The 20,233-nt window shown below is 45.9% G+C and overlaps 10 protein-coding genes across 10 annotated transcripts; 4 read left to right on the forward strand and 6 right to left on the reverse strand.

Moving 5' to 3' along the window:
- Nucleotides 1-27: 27 nt before the first annotated feature.
- On the reverse strand, nt 28-2,361 carry BKA55DRAFT_586353 (general substrate transporter). Its single transcript, XM_046194547.1, has 6 exons — nt 1,854-2,361; nt 1,555-1,795; nt 1,195-1,504; nt 595-1,137; nt 451-545; nt 28-401 (listed from the first exon to the last, which is right to left on the reverse strand). Exons 1-6 carry the CDS (start codon nt 2,027-2,029, stop codon nt 153-155), a joined length of 1,614 nt encoding a protein of 537 aa, XP_046041242.1. The 5' UTR covers nt 2,030-2,361; the 3' UTR covers nt 28-152.
- Nucleotides 2,362-2,878: 517 nt separating this feature from the next.
- On the reverse strand, nt 2,879-4,678 carry BKA55DRAFT_546948 (glycoside hydrolase superfamily; the record flags this gene model as incomplete). The annotated part of the gene is made up of 1 exon (XM_046190971.1): nt 2,879-4,678. One exon carries the CDS (start codon nt 4,676-4,678, stop codon nt 2,879-2,881), a length of 1,800 nt encoding a protein of 599 aa, XP_046041243.1.
- A 426-nt stretch (nt 4,679-5,104) lies between these two features.
- On the forward strand, nt 5,105-7,981 carry BKA55DRAFT_586357 (uncharacterized protein). The gene is made up of 7 exons (XM_046194548.1): nt 5,105-5,282; nt 5,335-5,415; nt 5,473-6,107; nt 6,155-6,381; nt 6,430-6,822; nt 6,867-7,186; nt 7,235-7,981. Exons 1-7 carry the CDS (start codon nt 5,165-5,167, stop codon nt 7,771-7,773), a joined length of 2,313 nt encoding a protein of 770 aa, XP_046041244.1. The 5' UTR covers nt 5,105-5,164; the 3' UTR covers nt 7,774-7,981.
- A 10-nt stretch (nt 7,982-7,991) lies between these two features.
- Nucleotides 7,992-9,032, reverse strand: BKA55DRAFT_720542 (uncharacterized protein; the record flags this gene model as incomplete). The annotated part of the gene is made up of 2 exons (XM_046200992.1): nt 7,992-8,664; nt 8,728-9,032. The coding sequence occupies 2 exons, from the start codon at nt 9,030-9,032 to the stop codon at nt 8,148-8,150; spliced, it is 822 nt and encodes a 273-aa protein (XP_046041245.1). The 3' UTR covers nt 7,992-8,147.
- A 1,656-nt stretch (nt 9,033-10,688) lies between these two features.
- On the reverse strand, nt 10,689-11,555 carry BKA55DRAFT_529836 (uncharacterized protein; the record flags this gene model as incomplete). The annotated part of the gene is made up of 2 exons (XM_046189101.1): nt 10,689-11,203; nt 11,297-11,555. The coding sequence occupies 2 exons, from the start codon at nt 11,553-11,555 to the stop codon at nt 10,689-10,691; spliced, it is 774 nt and encodes a 257-aa protein (XP_046041246.1).
- A 500-nt stretch (nt 11,556-12,055) lies between these two features.
- BKA55DRAFT_698258 (uncharacterized protein) lies at nt 12,056-12,454 on the reverse strand (the record flags this gene model as incomplete). The annotated part of the gene is made up of 1 exon (XM_046200496.1): nt 12,056-12,454. One exon carries the CDS (start codon nt 12,452-12,454, stop codon nt 12,056-12,058), a length of 399 nt encoding a protein of 132 aa, XP_046041247.1.
- Nucleotides 12,455-13,161: 707 nt separating this feature from the next.
- On the forward strand, nt 13,162-14,859 carry BKA55DRAFT_586362 (uncharacterized protein). The gene is made up of 3 exons (XM_046194549.1): nt 13,162-13,283; nt 13,345-14,024; nt 14,090-14,859. Exons 2-3 carry the CDS (start codon nt 13,633-13,635, stop codon nt 14,574-14,576), a joined length of 879 nt encoding a protein of 292 aa, XP_046041248.1. The 5' UTR covers nt 13,162-13,283; nt 13,345-13,632; the 3' UTR covers nt 14,577-14,859.
- A 744-nt stretch (nt 14,860-15,603) lies between these two features.
- On the forward strand, nt 15,604-16,815 carry BKA55DRAFT_546953 (uncharacterized protein; the record flags this gene model as incomplete). The annotated part of the gene is made up of 6 exons (XM_046190972.1): nt 15,604-15,786; nt 16,008-16,017; nt 16,120-16,126; nt 16,228-16,317; nt 16,517-16,671; nt 16,745-16,815. 6 exons carry the CDS (start codon nt 15,604-15,606, stop codon nt 16,813-16,815), a joined length of 516 nt encoding a protein of 171 aa, XP_046041249.1.
- A 737-nt stretch (nt 16,816-17,552) lies between these two features.
- On the reverse strand, nt 17,553-18,282 carry BKA55DRAFT_586364 (uncharacterized protein). The gene is made up of 2 exons (XM_046194550.1): nt 18,140-18,282; nt 17,553-18,071 (listed from the first exon to the last, which is right to left on the reverse strand). The coding sequence occupies exons 1-2, from the start codon at nt 18,140-18,142 to the stop codon at nt 17,739-17,741; spliced, it is 336 nt and encodes a 111-aa protein (XP_046041250.1). The 5' UTR covers nt 18,143-18,282; the 3' UTR covers nt 17,553-17,738.
- Nucleotides 18,283-19,231: 949 nt separating this feature from the next.
- Nucleotides 19,232-20,230, forward strand: BKA55DRAFT_529940 (uncharacterized protein; the record flags this gene model as incomplete). Its single annotated transcript, XM_046189108.1, has 2 exons — nt 19,232-19,688; nt 19,746-20,230. 2 exons carry the CDS (start codon nt 19,232-19,234, stop codon nt 20,228-20,230), a joined length of 942 nt encoding a protein of 313 aa, XP_046041251.1.
- Between the last annotated feature and the right edge of the window lie 3 nt (nt 20,231-20,233).

A 20,233-nucleotide genomic window follows, 5' to 3' on the forward strand; every position in this document is an offset into this window, starting at 1 on the left:
AGCAGAGAGTAAGCAGTCAATTTGTAGGTAAACAATTTTCTCAACATTTATAATTGATATGCTAGTAAGCGTATTCCCCACACCCTGAATATGTATCTCGTCACCCACAACGTTCGCATCCTGTTGACCTTTAATACACAGATGTTGGTGATTCAAACCTTTTCTCCACTGCCCTTAGCCTCAAGCTCTTCCTGATGAGATGTTTTTGTGGATGCAAATTTCCAAGCAGACACGCGTCGTTCAAATAGTTCATCCAGCTCATGGTATGTTCGACCCTTAGTTTCAGGGAACATCAGAATGCAGGGGATTAAGTAGACCAGGGTGATACCCCCAAAGAAGAGGCCGATCTTCTGACCCCATCCAGCATTCTGATTTGACAGCATGAGAGGAACAGTATAGTTCTGAAGCACGGTCAGAGAAGCTCGTAGGAAGAAGGTTTTACTGACATACAAATAAGATGCCAGTGGCGTATTGGATTGTCACTGCTATCGATGTCGTCTTTGCACGCAGGCTTGGACTCGATATCTCGACCAAACTGATCCAGCCTTGAATAGGTTAGCTATACGCTGATACGAGCACTGAATGACGACATACCGATAGGAGCGAGTGTGTTTGCATACACGAAAGCCCAAAGAGAACACAATGCAACTAATGCTATTCCTGAAGCGCTGGTCTGCTTCATAAATCCCAGTCCGCCAACAATGAGACAAATGGTAGCCATGGCTGCACCACCACCGATGACGAGCGTCCTTCGACCAACCTTGTCAACTGTGTAGAAGGAAATGATGATACCTACTACAAGGACCATCTGCTTGACCATGTTGCCCAGAAATGGATCACTGACTCCGGCCAATTGGAAAAAGTATGTTGTGTAGCCAAACATCAGGGGAACTCCAACAACGTTCTGGAACGTGAAAGGAAGAGTCGAGATAACGGCCCTCTTCATGTTGATCTTGCTGGTGAAAAGGGCTTTCCAGTCTGAGTTTTCGTTCCCAGATTTGGCGGTTGCTGAGGACTCGTCCATCTCATACTGAATAACAGAGTACTCGCGATCGATATCGTAGCCTTCGACATTACCGACAAGTCGCTTCAGGGCCTTCTTGCCTTCGTCGTGTCTCCCTTTGGATGCATACCAAGCTAAATTCCCACATGTCAGCTATTCGTCTCGAGGGGTCAAACGATCGGGGAACTTACAGGGTGTTTCAGGAAGATAAAGCATAGGGAAAAGCCAAAGACCAGTAAAGACGAATTCTGAGTAGAAGATGTGACGGAATGCCATTGGATTCGTTTCTTCAAGGACCTTTAAAGCAATGGCGAGAAAGACTTGGCCCAACGCAAAAGCAAGGGAGAAGCTGCCCAGAAGAGCACCACGGAATTGAGGAAGAGCAACCTCTGACATGTAGACCATGACTGATGTTCCCATCATACCGCCTGCACAGCCAGCCACGAGCCTAGCAATAAGAAGAGTCCACCAGTTGGGCGCTATAACCTGGATGACAATAGACTGATAATTATCTGTTAGAGCCATGCCGCCGTTGTTGAAGTTGGACCTACCAGGGTCAGGAAGAACGTCACTCCCCACATGTTGAACTTGCGACCGAATTTATCCGCAGTCACTGGAGCAATACTCTGGATCAGAATGGAGGTGACAAAGTAGCAAGCCGCCCAGAGCGAGATATGCTGGGAGTTGAGAGCTGGTTTGCCAGTTTGTGGATCTTTGACGGTGGCAAAGAACTCGATGAAGCCTTCGTTGGCAATGATACTTCCGATAACTGAGTTAGCATACCCAGCATACCTGTCAACAAATGAGTTAGTACTCCCAATTTCACCGTCCATGATTCGGTGCGACGTACATTCCCGCCAAGGAGACACCCAATCCAGTGATGTAGAGTCGCCAGAACTTCCTCACGCATTGAGCACGCGTCAAGCTCGCAAATGCCGAGGTTGGCACTACATCACCAGTCCCTTGCTTCTCGTCATGCTCATGCTCACCCTGCACGATATCGGCATTTCCAAGTCTTTTCGCCATTGTTGATGCTTCTCTCTTGTCGTTGTCTTTTGAGGGAAAGGTGAATATCGACTAGTCTGAGGAATTGAAGTCAATGATCTGCAGAGACACTCTTATTTATATCTACTAATCATCAAACCACCGTCGGCGAGAATTCCGACCGTCGCGATGCTGTACACATGATTGGTATTGACAATTCGCTTCTTGAAAGGCCACTCATACCCCAGATCCCCACAGATCGGTAGCGAGAAACCGAGGATATGGTGTATTGCTGCTGTTGCAATGCGGGGATTATGGGTCTAACCCCAGACCAGAGTAGTAGTACAGAATTTCAAGGATATGAGCGTTGCATCAGGCCATCCATGGCAGGTTTTTCCACGGTTGCGGTAGCTCGGCGATTTCATCGGCCGGTGATTCCTCCTGCGCCGGCGAACTCAAAACATGGCCTTACTATGATTGGCGGGCTTTTTACATCAGCTAGTCCTCGTCGACGGCTACCGGCCAAATATCGGCAAAAGCATGGAACATCAAAGTTCTAGATTGACACTCGGGAGGGAAAATGGGATGGTTGACGAGGGTTGAGCAATGTCAGGAGGTCTGACGAATGGTCTGGATGTCCCATGTTTGGCCGCCATCGGAGAGCTCTCCGCAGAGTATTAATCGGATGGTTATTGTGATGCAGTAGGCAAAGTGTTTTGGCGTTGGGCCTCATGGAAAAAGTCCATCTTGTAAAGATTACCTATGTAACTATTTATTAATCTTATTATTATGTTACGACTCATAGGATCAGCATAATCTGGGAGCCATTCTCAAGACTTAGTATTGTATAAAGCTATGGTCATAAGGATATACTGTCAAATTATGAGAAGGTTAATTATTAGGTACCATCTCGGTCCACCTCTTCTTTAATACCTGCACAGCACTTTTCGGTCTCCGATCCCGCGTAAATACACCTTTTTTGTTACCATCAACCCTGAAAATGAAGCTGGATGGGGTTTGGAAATCGGCGAAATTCCAGACTTGCTCTCCAACTACACTCTCCACCCTATCAAACACTCGATGGGACATTTCCAAGACCCGGCTCTGATATTCCTCACTCCAGGGAATATCTCCAACTGTATGCAGTCCAGCGAGAGTATCAGCACCATACTCAGTCATGATGATTGGCTTGTTGTATTTGCCCTCCCAGCTTCGTAGACACTCCTCCAGACCCTGCTCTGCTTCTTCGAGGTCGCCAGTATTGAGATACCAGCCGTAGTACCTGTTGAGGCAGATCGCATCAAAAAGATCTACAATGAGATCAGTGTGAATGTTGGCCTGATTCTCATTGGCAAAGCAGACGGGGCGTGTTGGATCCAATTCGCGGTTGAGTTTCACCAAAGGTTCCATATACTCCCTTACACCAGGCTCACTGGCTGCAGGTTCATTTGCAATGGTCCACATGACAACACTAGGGTGATTCTTATCGCGAGCGATGAGTTCACGTATGGCTTGAGCGTGGGTGGCGCGTGTTTTGTCGTTCATTGTCTCTGGTGAGAAGGTTGGTATCGGCTTATGGCCAAAAAGCCCAGCAACAATTGTAAGGTTGAGGCCAACTGCAGCTGTCTCGTTGATAACGACAATTCCATGTCGATCCGCGTACTCGAGAACCTCTTCTGCGTATGGATAATGGGAAGTTCGGAAAGAGTTAGCACCCATCCACTTCATCAGTTGGAAGTCGTGGATCATATAGGCTGGGTCATGACCTTTGCCGCGGATTGGCGTATCTTCATGCTTGCCGAATCCTGTGAAGTAGAATGGCTTTCCATTTACCAGAAACTTGTTCCCTGAGACCTCGACTGTTCTTATTCCAACTGGTAGGTCATAAGTGTCTACTACCGTATTCCCTGAGAATATTTCTGCACGGAGTTGGTAGAGATATGCGACTCCTGGTTGCCAAAGATGAGCCGAATCAACCATCAAGGAGCCATTCAATTCAGAAGAGTGACTGACGGGACATTCATCTTCGTCCAAGAGTGTCACCTTGATTGAGTGATGGTCGAGAGGAATACTTGTAACAATATTGAAGTCCACAATTCCAGTAGTCCCCTCCACTTTGGTAACAACTGTGATATCGTTGACAGAGATGCTAGGCACAGTGAAGAGCCATACAGATCTCGCAAGCCCTGCATAGTTGAAGAAGTCATGCTGATAATGTTGCTTTCGCTTGCCATTCTTGAGTGTCTCAACTCTTCCTGGTGGAATAGTATGCCAATCAAGTTCATTGTTGACCGCCACGGTAAGGCGAACCTGCTTGCCAGGCTTGATAATGTCTGACACGTTGACCTCAAATGGCGTGTAGCCCCCAATGTGTTCAGCTACGAATTGATCGTCAATGTACACGCGCCCTCGATGCGTTGCAGCGTCAAAGCGCAGAAAGTAACGCTGTCGGGACCAGTTCAGTGGGATGGTGAGGCGTCTTTGGTAGTAAACCCATCCAACATGATTTCGAATGTTGGAGTCAACGAAAATGTCGTTGTAACTAGCGGGAACGGGAACTTGAAGCTTTGGGGATATGTTTCGCTCCCAAGCTCTTTCATCCTCGATGTTGATGGACTGGGCGAGGGCAAAGTTCCAGACGCCATCCAGCGAGACAAGCTCTCGAGAAGCGTTAGCCTGAGGCTTGAGCATAGTAATGGTATTTTTGGAATGTAGTTTAACGTAGTTGGAGTCTTGTGATAAGCCTGGAACAAGATCTTTTTCTACCAATTAAAGACAAAGTCTGTCGGAGTAAACAGCCGTCACTCGCACAGGTATCCGATAAAATGTCTCCAATAATGTTGTGCAACTGCAAACTGACCTCTGAGTCCAGATTATCAATATTCCCGATTGGAGAGTACATGGCAGTTATGCGCGGCATGAGAGTTACCCTGGAGAGTTGGCTGCATCCTCGGTCAAAGCATCGGCCGATGACTATGCGAGGGCCGTGCCCAATGCGTCTCCACCAATGATCATCGGCAATGGTGAGCTAGCGAGTCGGTTTGCGGGGTAATAAGTCTCGCAAATGAATCGCATCAAAGTCGGCTCAGATTTAAGCCAAGCCAGCTAGCCAGCCATGTTCGCCGACGGTAAAAATGATTCGACCTTGTTCCAACTTTCACGTCACCTCCGGACACGATGGATTCGTCGCACGATGACTCCCCCGAATCCGAGCTCCCATCTTGCAGTGGCTGCCGGAAACGGAAACTCAAGTGTTCTAGACAAAGACCAGCTTGCTCTAATTGTGAGCGATTAGGTGAGTCTATAGCCAAGACTTTGCTAAAGTTCATCCTGTTCACACCATGTAGGTGCACCTTGTGTTTACGAAAACCGTCGGTCGAAGCCAGGCTTGAAAGGCGGTGCTGTCGAGAGTCTTAACCAGCGATTAGGTATAAATCAGTCAAGTCCAAGGTTCCACTGAGACGCATACTCATTTAGAACGGCAGAAAAGGTCGAGAAAGCATTGTTCGGCTCGGCCTCTGATGAAGGCACACAAGACTCCGAAGGTACAAAACGTGATCTTCCAGGCGACAGAGCAAGTAGCAGCAGCTCAGCGCCTCTTGAAGCAATCCTTTCTACGCTCGCCGGAGAGTTACAGAGGCTAAATAAAAACATTGAGCCGGCTCGAAAGAGACAGTATGAATATGACCCATACAGAAAGGTCAATGGACTATTCAAGAGACCAAGGCGAGATGTAGCCGAAGAGCAACATCAATCCAGTAACGAAGACGTTACCCAGCAACAAGCCCGCCAAGCTTCATCCCGCAGTATTGACATTATCCAGGAGCATTTGGACAAGCTAATTGAGGCACATTTCGATAATATCCAGCCATGGATCCCAATGATAATTATGAGAGGGTTTCATGAACGTGTTCAGAAAGACACTGAGCAACGCATGACGATTGTGCTTGAGGCAATGATGATAGCGTCTCTGCGCTATGTCGATATTAATGATAAGCCACTGGACAACCTTTACATCAACAGCGAGACATCAAGATTGCGAAAAAGTGTAATGATGGGTGCGATGGAGGGTCTAAGGATAGAGAACTTGCAAGCACTCATTATGATTGCATTCACTGAGGTGTGTTGTGATCCTCGACTTCAATAACACTTCCACTAAGAAATCAGATTGGAAATGGGAATTTGGAAAAGGCCTGGCCTATTATTGGGTCTCTGACAAGAACAGTCGAATACATGGGACTGTCAGTCGAATCTGAAGTGCATCAACGCAAGACAGGACTATTATCAGATAACTCATCGCTACCAGAGCCACTAGACTGGATGGAAGAGGAGGAACGAAGACGAATATTCTGGAATGTCTTCATCCTTGATAGAATCTCATCTATAATCAAAGGGTAAGATCACTGCACTCTCTCCCCAGTAACCTATCTGACGAATTCAAGATGGAATCCAGGCATCAATTCAGCGGATGTTCGCCGAAGACTGCCTATATGCGGCGGGAGTTGGTTTCATAACGAGCCTGCTGTCACACCTTACTTTGGGGATTGGGACCAGCCTGCAGTACAAAACGGACACGGTACGAGTCCTTGTTACTCTGTTGGAAGTAATGCTGGTGGCTCAGAAGGCCCAGCGAGTACTTGTCGCAGCATCCGAGCTAGCGATAGGGCAACTGGGGATATATCCAAGATAGGCGCCTTTGCTTATTACATCCAGTCGATCGATTCACTGAGCCAGATATCGAAGACCTTCTTACAACCTGTTGTGGACTTCACCAACAGGCAGGAGGTTTCACTTTGGCTAACCAAGTTCAAAGAACTCGATCTCCGTTTAGTACAGTAAGTGCTGTTCTCTCAATTGTGTTTGTTACTGACAAAGGTAGTTGGAAGATGTATTTGCCCCAACAATGGAAAGACTCTGGCATATCGCGCAAGATAATGCCCGGCGTCATGGACCCCAGCATGACATTAGCCAATGCGACGCATAACACGTCTTTAATCCTCCTCCACGAGCGCATTGCATACCCGGACTCTGAACTTCTCGGCCTGAATCTACCCAGTCTTTTTAGTGCTGAGAACTGTCTCAATGCCGCAATAGAGACAGCCAACATCACGACCAAGTACCTTGGAGGATCTCCATCAGCTCGTCCGGTACCACCACAGCTGGGAATATGCGCTTTTGTCAGTGCAAGAGCCCTGCTGGGTAAGATGTCAGGGCACTCACATGACCATTGCTGACACAGTCTTGCAGTTCACTCGCGATACTATAAGACGGCTCTGGCCAAGGAATTCAAGAACCTGATGGATAATTTGACAGACATGTCTAATCGATGGGCTGGCATTGAACAGACAAATCAAACAAAGAAGAATCCCAACTTCTTTGACCAACTCTTCAACAGCTTGCAAAGTCAATTTCAAGAGTTCCAGAGAGCAGCTCCAGGCCAGATCATACCAGGCTCAGGCTCGGCACTTGGGTTTGGAGGATCTGTTTTCAGTTCGAGACTCGGCAGTTCCAGAGCGTTTCGAGATAATCACACCCCTGCCATGGCAGGTGTACCTGTGCCACCAACCATCGATAACTTAGCACGCGGAGTGCACGACCCGGACCAACTGAGCAACAACCAGTGGCATGTCGACTCACAATCCCCACCTACAATCTCAAGGGATGACTTGTTCATGATATCTCAAACTCTGATGAATAATGACTTTCTTGAGCTGGATCGTATTGTCAGCTTTGAGGATATGATGGCTGTTGGGAATATGACACAGTATTATGGCACCAATAGCTAGACATCAAATATCGATGTGCCACTCCTTTAACTTTATTGCTATTGTAATGGTCTGTTCAAAGGTTCAACCGCTTTCTTGACCCTAACTACAGTGCCATAATATTCTCCTGCATAACATAGGTCGTCATGGAGTGACTACCAGAAACAGTACACAGTTAAACACTGGTGTCTGTTTGCAGTTGGAACAAATAAAGGTCCTAATATAACGCAATCCATGATTCCAAGTTTCCTCCCCGTTTATCCCCCTCTCCTGTCGATATCATGATAAGCGGCAAGGATAGCCAACCACATCCCTTTCCCCTGACCGGAGCCGGCTCCATAATCAGGCGTGTCTGTCTTTCTTGACCATGTATCTTCCTGTTATAGGCTTGAAAGTTAAACTAGCTCGGACGTGCTATCTGATTTAAGAGCTGTGGCACGAATCATGGCGGCATCTTTACTGAACCAGCCGGCAACAAGTGCCATTGCAACTATAGCGAGCTGTAGGGAAAGAGTTATAAACCTGATGGCAAAGCTGCCTGTGGTAGGATGTAATATGGAGAGTTGCGTAAATGCGTAAATTAGGTCGTAGTTCATGCGGATTAACTGGAGGACGGTGGCAGGTGCGGCAGCCATCATCAGCACTTCAGCGGCGTGGTAGTTTATATCTTGTCGAGCATAAAAGGTGTGTTTACCGGCAGGATATAGCCAGGCCAGAGTGCCAATCATTACAAGGAACATCATGATGTTTCCGGCCTTATCAAGAGCTTCGTTTTTCACGTTGTTGGGCATCGTCGTATCTCGGCTTCCCCCATATGCTGCTAGGATCGTGCCGATGTTGTAGAGTATGTTCATTGCGATGATCACTACCCGGTTTCTGTGGCGTTTATATGGGAATAAAGGTAGGTTTAAACTTGAGTAACATGAGTTTCAATTCAAGGTGCCAGGCAGGGTGATATCATAGAGGTACACATACGCTTCGTAAATCAAGCCAACAATGGTTAGTGATAGAGTAGCGGTGCAGGCAGAACTGGCCACCATAGCGAATACAGTCGGAATATCGGGTTCGTTATGCCGGGAGAGGTAATAGATGTCAGAAATGATCCGAAAGATGAAGAAGAATATCAAGATGGGCCAGCAGTTCTTGCCAGTTGTCCGATGTTTATACGCCACATATAACGCAGGGAATAATAAAATACTGAAAACGACAAGAGCTGTAGCGGATAGACCGATGCATGCTTTTGAGGGAGGGCTGGGAAGATGTGAATTGGGAGTCGACATGATCAATTGGCAAAGACTCAGTGAATGCAGAAATGACTTAATGTGTAGCTGTCAAAGACTCCATGGAAAATCGCAGAGCCAACCCAAATATTTATTATCTATTGGAATCCTACATATCGACAACAGAATCTGCCTGGCCCTGTCAGAGAAAAAGGCCTGCAGCCAAAACAATGATCCTAAACCCCAGTGAAACTGGATGAGTTTCTCGGCCAACAGCAATGCCTAGCAGTGTCGCCTCACAGGCGTTTCCTAATTTTAAACGCTTAACGCGCCTGGTAGACGTCAGCAAGCGTTTCACTCTTCAGGGTCTTGGCCTATCAGCTCGACTAACATGCTCTCAATACGACGCATGGAGATACACAATGCGTAATCATGTGGCTCGGTGGCCCTTGTTAAACGCGTTGTCGTTCACTGTCAACCAGGGTGAGCTGCAAAATAGATGCAGATCAATGTAGGGTTCGCGCCTTGGTGTGACTAAGCGGAGAAGCCGTCTACTACCGTACTTCCGGCGCTAGGCAGATGTCACGGCAGAGCTACCTAGCTTATAATAGATCATGCCTCGTATCCAGTAAACCCTGCCCTTGGATAGTGCTTCCAGCTCCTGGACCTGAATAAACTTTTGACCCATGGACAGTCAAGCTCTTCCCCTTTTACTAAGTCCTTTTTCAACAGTTGACATAGCTAAGAAGTGACCCTTGCTTACCTCTGTTGCGATCTGCAATTCAACCACTTCCCTCAGGTTGTGTACGCGCTGCTCTTGTAACAACGAGTTTTATTGAGGATTTCATCTTAGACCTCTTGTGTTGCCTACTTTCCTGCCAGCTGAAAAGCTAACCCTATCATACATTAGTGCTACAGATCCAAGATAGCCCTTTCAGCTAAGCTTTTGCATTCTATCTCCCAAAAACCTTCTATTAAGTTACTTAATAGCCTTATCTAATAATGCACTATAATAATACCTCTTATTGCTAAATTTAACATATTAATTATGGTTTAATTATTCCATAATATTAATTTAATAATTTTTAGCCACTTTTAAACAATTAGCTTAAATATTATATTGATTGAGCCAGCTCGTTTGGACAAGCTTGATGAATCTGGCAAGAGACTCCAACTTCTCAAGGCCAGGATAGCTACATTGAGTATCCGCAAGGATCTCGTCCTCAAGCTGCCGAGTATAGCCTGTTGTGAATCAAGAACCGAACTCACGAAGGATTTAACATTCTGTATTGCGAGACCGTTATGGGAATAAGGGTTGCTATATACTTCGTCCTACCTGGCCTGCTGTGCATGCTGTTTGCTCTTGCTTGGGCTGGGCCCGTTATTTTTAAACCTTTGCTGGAAATCGTGCACTTTCTTTTCAGACCTGCAGTTTTAATACTCATGGTTGCTAAGTATCTAGACTTTATTGGCTGGGGAGTTGCTTTATCTTCTTCCTTGATACTATGTACCTGTTTTCTATTATGATAGACGCGTTCTGATCTATTGTTCCTGGTTTTAGTGCTATCTGCAAGCTGATTTTACCAATTGTCCATCCTCATATTGGATCACCGTTTCCAAAACATAGAAAAGTTGTTATCATTCGCCTGACATTAAAATAGCGAGCCTGAAGAACTTTTATGCAATAACTCTAAGAGTATTTCCCCAGACCCTGCTCTATGACGGGCAAGGAGTCACATTCTCGTCAAGTCTAAGCAACATGGTGCCTACAAGAGCTTTCGACAAAATGCCATATTCCCCTAAAAGCTCTTGGAATTCCTCAATCTTCCATAGATGTTCGACGACGCAAGCACTAAAGTGTACAACCAAGTCTCGTAGTTGATCCGGCACCAGTTCTTCGAAGGTGTAGCGCACCAGCTCAACCACATTGTTATAGTCCTCCCCCTTTCCAGCAAGATCTATTAATTCTTGGTGAAGGTTTAGGCGAGAAAGGCCTGTGAGTCTTGTAATGGCGTAACGGTCGGCCAATGTATAGACCTTAGCATGATGCATCAAGGGGTTTGCATGATCTTTCAGTGCCACGTCGACGTCAAAAGGCTCGGGAGGATAATCCCAAGAAGAGACAAAGTCCAGCCATAGTGATATTCTCCGAGAACTCCCCCTCTTCTTCTTCTTCTTAATTTTTATTGCTGATGGAGGTGGTGCATCTACAGACGCAAACCCGAGAGGCTCTTGCGGTTCTTCTGTCTCAGGTGCTGCTTCGGTTATTGCTTCGGGTTCTGATGCGGTCTCATCACGTATATCAGCTTTTAGCTCTTCCTCACTGGGAGCCTCCTCGGTAGGTGGAAGCGGTTCTGGAGTGTCGTAATCGCCCGTGTAGACGAATTGCCAGAAGCTGTTGAAGACTACCTCGTCTACATCGTCCCATGTGACGGAGCATTCTGACGATTCTCGAAATGATCCATTTACCAGCGCAGAAAGAACCGTTGACTGGTGGGCAACAAGAGCTGAGTGAATGGTGTATTCTGTTTTATCAGCTCCTACTAGAAATTTGAACGGTTTTGACGTCGCAACGCTATCCATCCTAGTAAGTTCAAGGCTCGTTGGACTTCTGTCTATAGACTTACGCCTTCTTCGATACGCGCTCCATCCTTGATAATAGTTGTGTTGGAGTAACAGACTAAAAATATTGCAAATCACAACTTTGTTATGTTTTATTGGAAATGAAAACAAAGATAACATTCTCATCATGTAGCCGCTCAGAATGAGATCCCCTCTGTTATGTCTGACCACTTGTAAGTCATTTATTGGTCCACCATGCATCTGGTCGGCCTCCCGCATGCATTAATGATGACATGTCTCTTAGACATTGTGATTTGCCCAATCTAGCTTTGGTATACCCCTGGTATATTGGTTTTTGGGTTGCCTTGCTTTGATAACTTTTCGATTCTGAATCTTTCGAGCTGGCCGAGTCTGCCCCTGGTTGACCATTTAACACTAGTTCTCCAGCACCAGTTTCATCCTTTTTGGTGGAATTCAACTTTGGAGCAATATAGTGGGCAGCAATATTTGTGACATGGGAATTACTCTTCCTCATCCTCCCAATCTGATTCAGTTGATGTTGAATCCTGCTTCGTAGTGGACTGGGTTTTGACGATAGTGCCGATGTCCATACGTTCGCCGGTGATATTGGCAGCTGTTTCACCACTGCCAAAGAATTCAATCATTTCTTTGGAGACGATGAGATCTCCAGTGTATTTGACGCGCTGCAGAGGCCGCGGCGCATCTTCAAGCCACGCATCTATCAGGCGTATGGGGCGTTGATTAGGCTCGAAGCCTCGCCGGATTGCTCGCGCATAGATCTTCCTTATTGTCCGTATTGGGAGACCTGTAAGGGTGTGGATTTCGCTAGTCGTCTTTGCTCCTCCGCCAGGGGCCATCAAAGTCACCACCATGGCTCGAGTTGCGATATCTGTTTGCATTTTGTTGTGTTGAAGAGAGAAGAATCGGTCAAGAATTCATGCGGGGAAGTTACTGACAAATCTGGCACCAAGACCCTGCAGGGGTGTTTAGCGTTCTCAGCCCCTGCAAGGGCCAGAGTAACGAAATATGGCGACACCTAAATATGAAGAAGGAACCATCGCCGGCATATTCAGTCTTTTGCGATTATAAATTCGCACTGTCAACAGTGGCGTAGAGGATAGAATGGTGGGAAAGTACCTCTGTTTGAGGAACTAACCAACTGGCATTGCACGCTCCATTGGTGATGATAAAATGAGTGGAGTTCAGCTAAATGGAGCTTGTCGCACGCCTCACTCTGCTGACCGATTTTGCTAGGGATATTCCAGCCTAATTGTACAAGAGCCAACTGATGTTAATTTTTATAGTATTTTACAGGAAGTTTGTATGGGCTTACCTTCTTCATATCCTGTATATAAGCTGTAATGCCTGTTACTTTACAATCTGCCTAACATGATTGCTTACACCATCTTCTACCTGGCAGCAATCTGCCTCGTTACGCTATTGTCGATATTTTAATGGAAAACGCATAATGATTGACTGAACTCAGCCCTGGTCTCACATAGCCACCACTGCTACGTCAGGACCCAAGGCAGCTTCTTTCTTAACGCGTATCTATTTCCTTTCCATCGTCCGCACAATATCTTCATAGATTCATACCACTCTTTTGGACCGGGGCTAATTCGTGAAAACGCGATGAGCTCAACTGTTATAGATGCAACTGATGCCACTAGGCGGGACATCACGCGATCAACACGTCCAATGCGGAGCCGCACCCGCAAGATCCTGCAGGTTGGTTGAGCTTGACCAGAGAAAACGGAACTTTAGCTAACCGTGCCATAATAACTCGAAGTGCCAGGACCGGATCCAGCCAATGCATCAAGTGCCAGAGCTAGCATTCAACGGGTCGCATGTGACATTGTCGCACTAAATGCCTTCACGTTGAAAGCCTTGCAAGACGGATGGTTTTCATCGCCACCAATCGTTAACCGCAGCCGATATGAGAAATCCGAGGGGTTCCTCACTGCCGAGGAGCGAGATCACGTCGATATGATTGCAGAACTGTCCGACGAATGGATTCGATGCCTACATTGCTGAGTACGTGGGGACGCTCACTCGCGCCGATCAGCTGAGACGCATAATGGATCCGAGACCCAGCAGTCACTACTCAGATCTTCCTGTCGTCTGCTTGGTGAGATACCGGGCGGCAAACGCGCACGTGAACTTGGCTTCAAGGGTCAACAATCTCGAAATTCCAGCGCAATATAACTATTGCAAGACGTATCAGGACTATATTGAGCATACTGTCGTTCGAGAAACGGAAACGCGGCATGCACTTGCGACCGCCCTAAGACGCGCTTCATCCCTTTTGAATTCGATCAAGTTGGCAGTGGATGACGGAAGCCTTTCCGACACATGTTTATCGATACTAAAGACAAAACTAGCTGCTTTACAAGAACATTACTCAGATGCACATTCAACAGTTTTTCATTCGCCTCGTGATCTTTTTGACCCGACCTCTGAGCATTGGTGGTAAGTGGAATGTCTATCGTTCAACATCCGGTACAATTGGTATAAGTGTTAACAGGGCAGTCTAGGGAATACAAGCCGGACACAGCAACAGTGACGCAGCAAAGCGTTCTTGCGACAGATCCACCATCTAACGCCGTGACTGCATATCCGGGAATGTCAGCAAGCTTGCCAATGACGCTCAATGTGCGAGCAAGCCTAAACTTTGTCGTCCCCAGTGTTTGCCTGTTGTGCTGTATTCCCATCGGGTATGCGTATTTCTACGGCTCGCCTACACATGGCACAGCTACCGATTCGGACTTTTGGCAGCTGGTGGCTGGCTCAGCTATGCAGCTTCTATCTATAGTAACCCTCCTTTTACCAAGCAATGTGCAGGGCAAACTTCCTCATCTCTCTGGCATATATTCCGGGCTTCTATTAATCGCAAGCGGAATTACTTTACCAGCCAGTATTGTATTGTATCTATGTGTATCCGCTCGCTGGAGTATAGTGGTATCTTATATGGGAAATGCTGCGCAGGTTCTGATTCTACTTCAGTTGACAAATGCTCTTTAATTTCAGCACTGGTGGGTGTAGTCTTAGGGCATGGCGGTATCGGCCGAAATGTATATATATATACAGGGAGGGTGAGGCGTATTTAGCCCTTATATGTACTTATATGTGTTCTTTGCGTTTGTGTTGCCTTAAGCGCTATACCTTATCTCCTCGCCATAGTATATGTATGTAGGCCGTTATCTATATCTGTATTGTGGTTATAATTAAGAAAGTCAACGGGTCAACGCAACATTGCATCAATCAAGGAACCAACTCACTAGCGATAGGCTTGGCATTTATTTGGACCTCAAGTCATATATCTCGCAACATTAGTCGGAATTTGTTACGATTAAAAGACCTGACAAAACCAAAGGGCATTGAGGCATTGTCCAATATTTTGCTGTAGTGGCTGGTTTCTAAGTGGCCGACGTTAGAGCATAATTGGTGACCGAGATAGTGGGGAATCCTTTAGCCCCCAAAGCCCACGTGAGCTCATTCCAGCACGTCTTGGGCCTACTAACAGACCAAGGAGCCCGAAACATACGGTCTATTATAAGGACTTGAACTAAATGATCCTTCCGGATTATGGTGAAACTCAGCCGTATGGCACTTGTACCATTCAGGGCCTGGTAGACTAACAGTGAAGGAAAATTGATACTAAATCAAGCTCAGCTGTGCATCATTGCGACTCTGATAATCAAGCGGGCGTCATGTAGTAACATTCGAGATCACTTTATCTGCAGCCGCTCTATGTTGATTTGAAGAAGATTAGAGTCGCCGCTTATCATGAGTGAAATGACTATTGTGAAGGACTTTGTAGAGGCTGACCAACATGAAGACTGAGCATCAAAGTTTTGTTATAAATGCCGTCACAGTCCGATGGGTTGAAAGGATAGAGAGCAAGACTCAGAGCAAGTGCCACAGTACAATTCCATTCATTCATTCCCATCAACTGGAAGAAACATCATGATTTCCCCTAAACATTTCATTTCTATTTCCCTACTTCTCCCTTTTGTCATCTCCTCTCCGGTCCCTTCCACCGGCCATGATGACTCTGAGCCTGAGTTCTCTCTGGTCAAAGACCGCAATGTCATCTGGTCCCAGGCAACCTGCTAAACCAAAGAAATTACCGATGTATCCTACAGACCTGATCTTCGCCGGAACGCCGTGGACGCCAAGAGCGCTTGGTCCGCGGTCGCACACTCTTGGAACCACGATGCCCCTGGCGAAGGTCAGAACACTCTTCCTTTCACTATGGCAGTAAGCAACTTCTTCCATGGCCCTAAGCAAATAAACTATTAATATATTGGAGATAATACCTGCAACACTATGATTTAACGCCATAATACTTCTTTCCTAACTGGCTACCTAATCCTTAACTCTTTTATCTTAATTTTCTAAATTTATTAGAATTATTATAATAGCCTTGATTCTATTATAAGTTAAATATAGAACTTTATAGGTAAGTTTATTAAGACTTTTACTTCCTAGCTTATAGACAGCTTATAGACAGCTTATAACTATCTTTTTATTATATTAAATCTCTAAAATAACCTAATTAAAGGCAATAGGTAAGTCTATTAGTAAGTTAATATAGGCTAAAGCTAGCTATATTAATAAGATCTTTTTTAATGGAATTAGAATGCTTTTAGATCTATATAGCCTTATCTAGGACGGGCATATTAGGCGCTATGCTAACTGGAACTAACCTCACTACATTGAAGGATGAAGCGCAGAAGATTGTGTACACCGTGATGATACCGTCAGCATGGAAAGTAGCCCCTGGAGACTATAGCCCTTTCATCCTTGTTTCGGACAATCCCTGCAGCTCAGACCCACGTCTGCTACAACAACAAGATTTTCTACGTTATCACCCCCCAACGGACGAACAATCGCGGAAAGCTCGTGGACTGGAAGCTCAATGCCCTTCCCGGCTGAATCTACGATAACCTAAGTAACAGCAACTGGGGCGGCGTTACTATCGATGACATTGTCATTAGTTCCTGGAATGGATATAAGTTTAACGGAAACCAGAATGGCTATCAGATTACTGAGACTTCTGATGCTGTTGACGGTGATGGTAATGAGGGCAACTTGATCTTTGAGGCTTGTGTGCGTACGCCTGGGTTTAGTACCATGCCGATTTGTGATGTGGACACGTTGATTTCGAACCTAACGAACTGCAATAGGAACTATGAGGATTTTCCTTGTCGCAAGCTTCAGTTCGCTAACTCTTGCAACTGAGTGGGTTGAGAGGTAGGGAGTGGAGATAAACTGTACCTAGACGGTGGGGTTCGACAAGTGGTTAACTCTGGACAAGCTACTCAGCTGCTTTCTCAATTCATCCTTTTGTAACTAGGTCAGGTTTTCACATAGATGAAATGGGTCTGTGATACCCACAAGTAGAAACATGTCTAGTCAAACCGGAGACTTTTATACCTTATTCATATTGCTTCTGGGAAACTTTTGTCATTTCTTGGACATTACTAACATCTTCCATCTCATGTTCTGTGTCAGAACAGTTGATTCTCAACGTACTGCTGATACCCGTATATTTACGTATGGTGACATAAATCTCAAACTGGACATGCACTTATGGCGATGCCACCCATACCGGCGCCTCTTCTGTTTCTTGTCTAGACCCTCTGTCGTGCTGGAGTTGCATGGTCTGAGTAAATGAAAAGGCTATGAACGAGACAAGAGACTCTGAATGAGCCCGATAAGTTATCAGGAGTGGCACAAATGCTGCATCACAACTCACCTGTTGGTTTGACTTTAAGATGGCAATAGAGCCTAATGTTGAATAGAAGGTTGCCTAATCCCTAAAACTTACTACCTGAACTTAAGTCCTTAATCTGGAGTCTACTAGAGACTGGCTCAAGATCGGCATGGCTTTGCCATTAATATTGCCGGACAATAAACACTTTTTCGCCCTTGTATAGGGAAGAGAATGAGTCTACTATACTATTATATGCAGCAGAAAGGACATTAAATTAAAGGAATAAACTTCTTGATTCTCACTAATAGCTATTTATAGATTCTTATTAAACTAGCACAAAGAGCCTAAGTAGTTAAATAAGCGAGGAATAATGCAGACTTGGTACATACATATAACCACTAGATGAGCTTGAGATTCGCAAATCGGTCCACCATGTCTCTAGACAGCCTGATTTGTTTATCATTTCAATCCGTCTCTATAGCATAGTAGTCACATGTGCCCAGTCTACATACATAATGCAAGCCACCAGGATTTCTACTATTACGACCGGCTATCTGAGCTTTGCTAGATTCGCCGCAGTGACATTGGGGGTTGTCAAGGAAATTGCCTCTTTCATCTGCAAAAACCAGGAACTTTTGACAGTTTGTACACTTGTGGAACGGACGACCTGCGTTGCCATTGGGGTTTGAATATCGAGTGGTCAGCCGTTGGCTGGGACTGTTGCATAGGAAACAGACTGGGGGGTGCCTTGGTGCCGGAGCGAGGGGTAGATTGATAGTATCGGGCGATAAAGTGGTCTATATGTGAGATTAGTAGCCAGCTTAGGAAACATGCTAGAGATTCAGGGGAGACTTGGTCCTCATACCATGATTGGAATGCAAAGCCGTATGACGTCGGGCTATGATAGTATATTTCGAAGTTCAAGCTTTCACTTGAATTCATGAAGCATGCAAGGTTTGGGCAATGCAACGATTCATATCTGCCATGGGAATGCGAACAAGAAGGTTGTACCACCAACTGGTGAAAGCCACGCCAAGAGATATGCCCGATAGTGTTTCAAATATTGGCTTTCTCGTATCATTTTCAGCCGCTTTTCAACCTCATTAGGAAAACATAAGATGACTGCAGCATGCAGTAACTCATCATTACGGCCAATAGTAAAGATCTTTTGGCTAGTCTGATGGTGTGCACAAGGCTTTTAAGTGAATAAAATCTGGCCTACATACAGATGGGATGATGACCTTTGCATCGGCCATCCACTACAACTTGCCTCCTCATAACAACTGTCCAATAATATTTGACCACGTAAACCAACGACATTGATATCACCGAACCTGCACGCCGATCAGATCATTTCCTCCATGCACAGTAACTTGAGAGGCCATAATATCATATTTTGGCTGTAGTGGCTTGCGTTTCCCGGATGAAAGCCTCCGCATGCGCTTGTAATGACTCCAGACCTGCTCTCATAGAGGCGAGATAATGATATCTACTATTCAATCTTGTATTCGTTGATTTCAAACAGTGGTTAATTTGAGGGGAGGATTTTCCCATCTCAGAATTGAATCAAATGACGCAGCGAGTGTCGATGACATTGTTGATAGTTGTATGCTTGACTTCGACATTAGCTTAAACTAAAGATATGAAGGTAACCGGACATAGGCTGAAGTTGGATTGGCCTACGGAGCCTGATCCAAGACTTAAGGTGCCCAGCCATCCATGCAGCGTGTATCACTGCTGAGATGACTGGTTGCACTTTACAGATGCAGGCGTCGAATGCCCGAAGGAGGCCTCAGCGCATGCAGGAGGCCCGCCATCCTAAACCCCGCATACACGGGCGCAGGCGAGATTCACGAATTCACAACCCCCATCCTTCCAGTATCTCGACAGTACCCAGCCCTAACGCTACTCAGTTCAATATTAAATTTCTCCCAGGCGACGCTCATAGCTTTTCAGGATGGAGCTTGACCCAGCAGAATGCGCCAACTGTGGGATCAAGGCAACCATGCGGTGCGCTAGATGCCATATGGGAGCGCCAGATTATCGCTTTGGTGACTCCATGGCGGTCGTCTACTGTGGTCGAGAGTGTCAAACGAAGCACTGGCCTGACCATAAATCTCATTGCCACGCCATGAAGAGACGAAGGAAACTACTTCGAGCAGCCAACATACTTCAAGCAGCATTTCTGACGTACCGTGAGATTTTATACGACATAGACCTCACAAAAGTCGAAGCCAAAGACGGAACCCTCTGTCTTTATCAAAATCAAAGATCCATTACTGCTCCAGTCAAGCGAGGGCTCTTTCCGAACCATCTAACCACGAATATCCAGCATAAGGAAGCAGCTCTCGCTATTAATCAATGTACGACGGCCACGGCGCTATTGGGTCGTTTGACACAAAAGCTCCTTGCAGGTAAGCGCCCTCGAATAGGTACATCAGGTAGTGTAAACAATTTCTTACATTCAAAAGGAGTTTCGTCGACTATCGAGGTATTGGACATTCGCATCGGAAAGCCACTACTTCCACCCAAGTTAATTCCCGGCCGTGACCTGAAGGACTGTCCTCACACAGTAATCAAGGTGGAACTACTCTTCACAACGGAATCATGGATCATCGATACAACAGGCTGTCAGTATGGATTCCGAGAGGTTCTCGTTCCATTCGACAAGTACATTGCAGACAAAGTGTGCCAATTATTAGGCGACCCTACGACATACAATTGGACCGAAACAAAAGACCTGGATTATTTCTCCACCCTACCTTCCATGAACAGATCGCGAGCGCAAAAGCAAGATCGAGAGGTGGAACGAAAAGCTCGCTTACACTTTGCCGACTTTGTTGACAGATGTGTAGACGCAGGTATACTTGATGGGTCTACCTCGGAGTTCAAAAATAACCTTGCTAGTTTCGGGGATAAGTTGAAGACACATATGTTGAGTTTTGCTAATTATTAAATT

Source organism: Fusarium redolens (genome assembly GCF_020744475.1).
Source record: "Fusarium redolens strain MPI-CAGE-AT-0023 chromosome Unknown BKA55scaffold_34, whole genome shotgun sequence".
Lineage (NCBI taxonomy): Eukaryota > Fungi > Ascomycota > Sordariomycetes > Hypocreales > Nectriaceae > Fusarium > Fusarium redolens.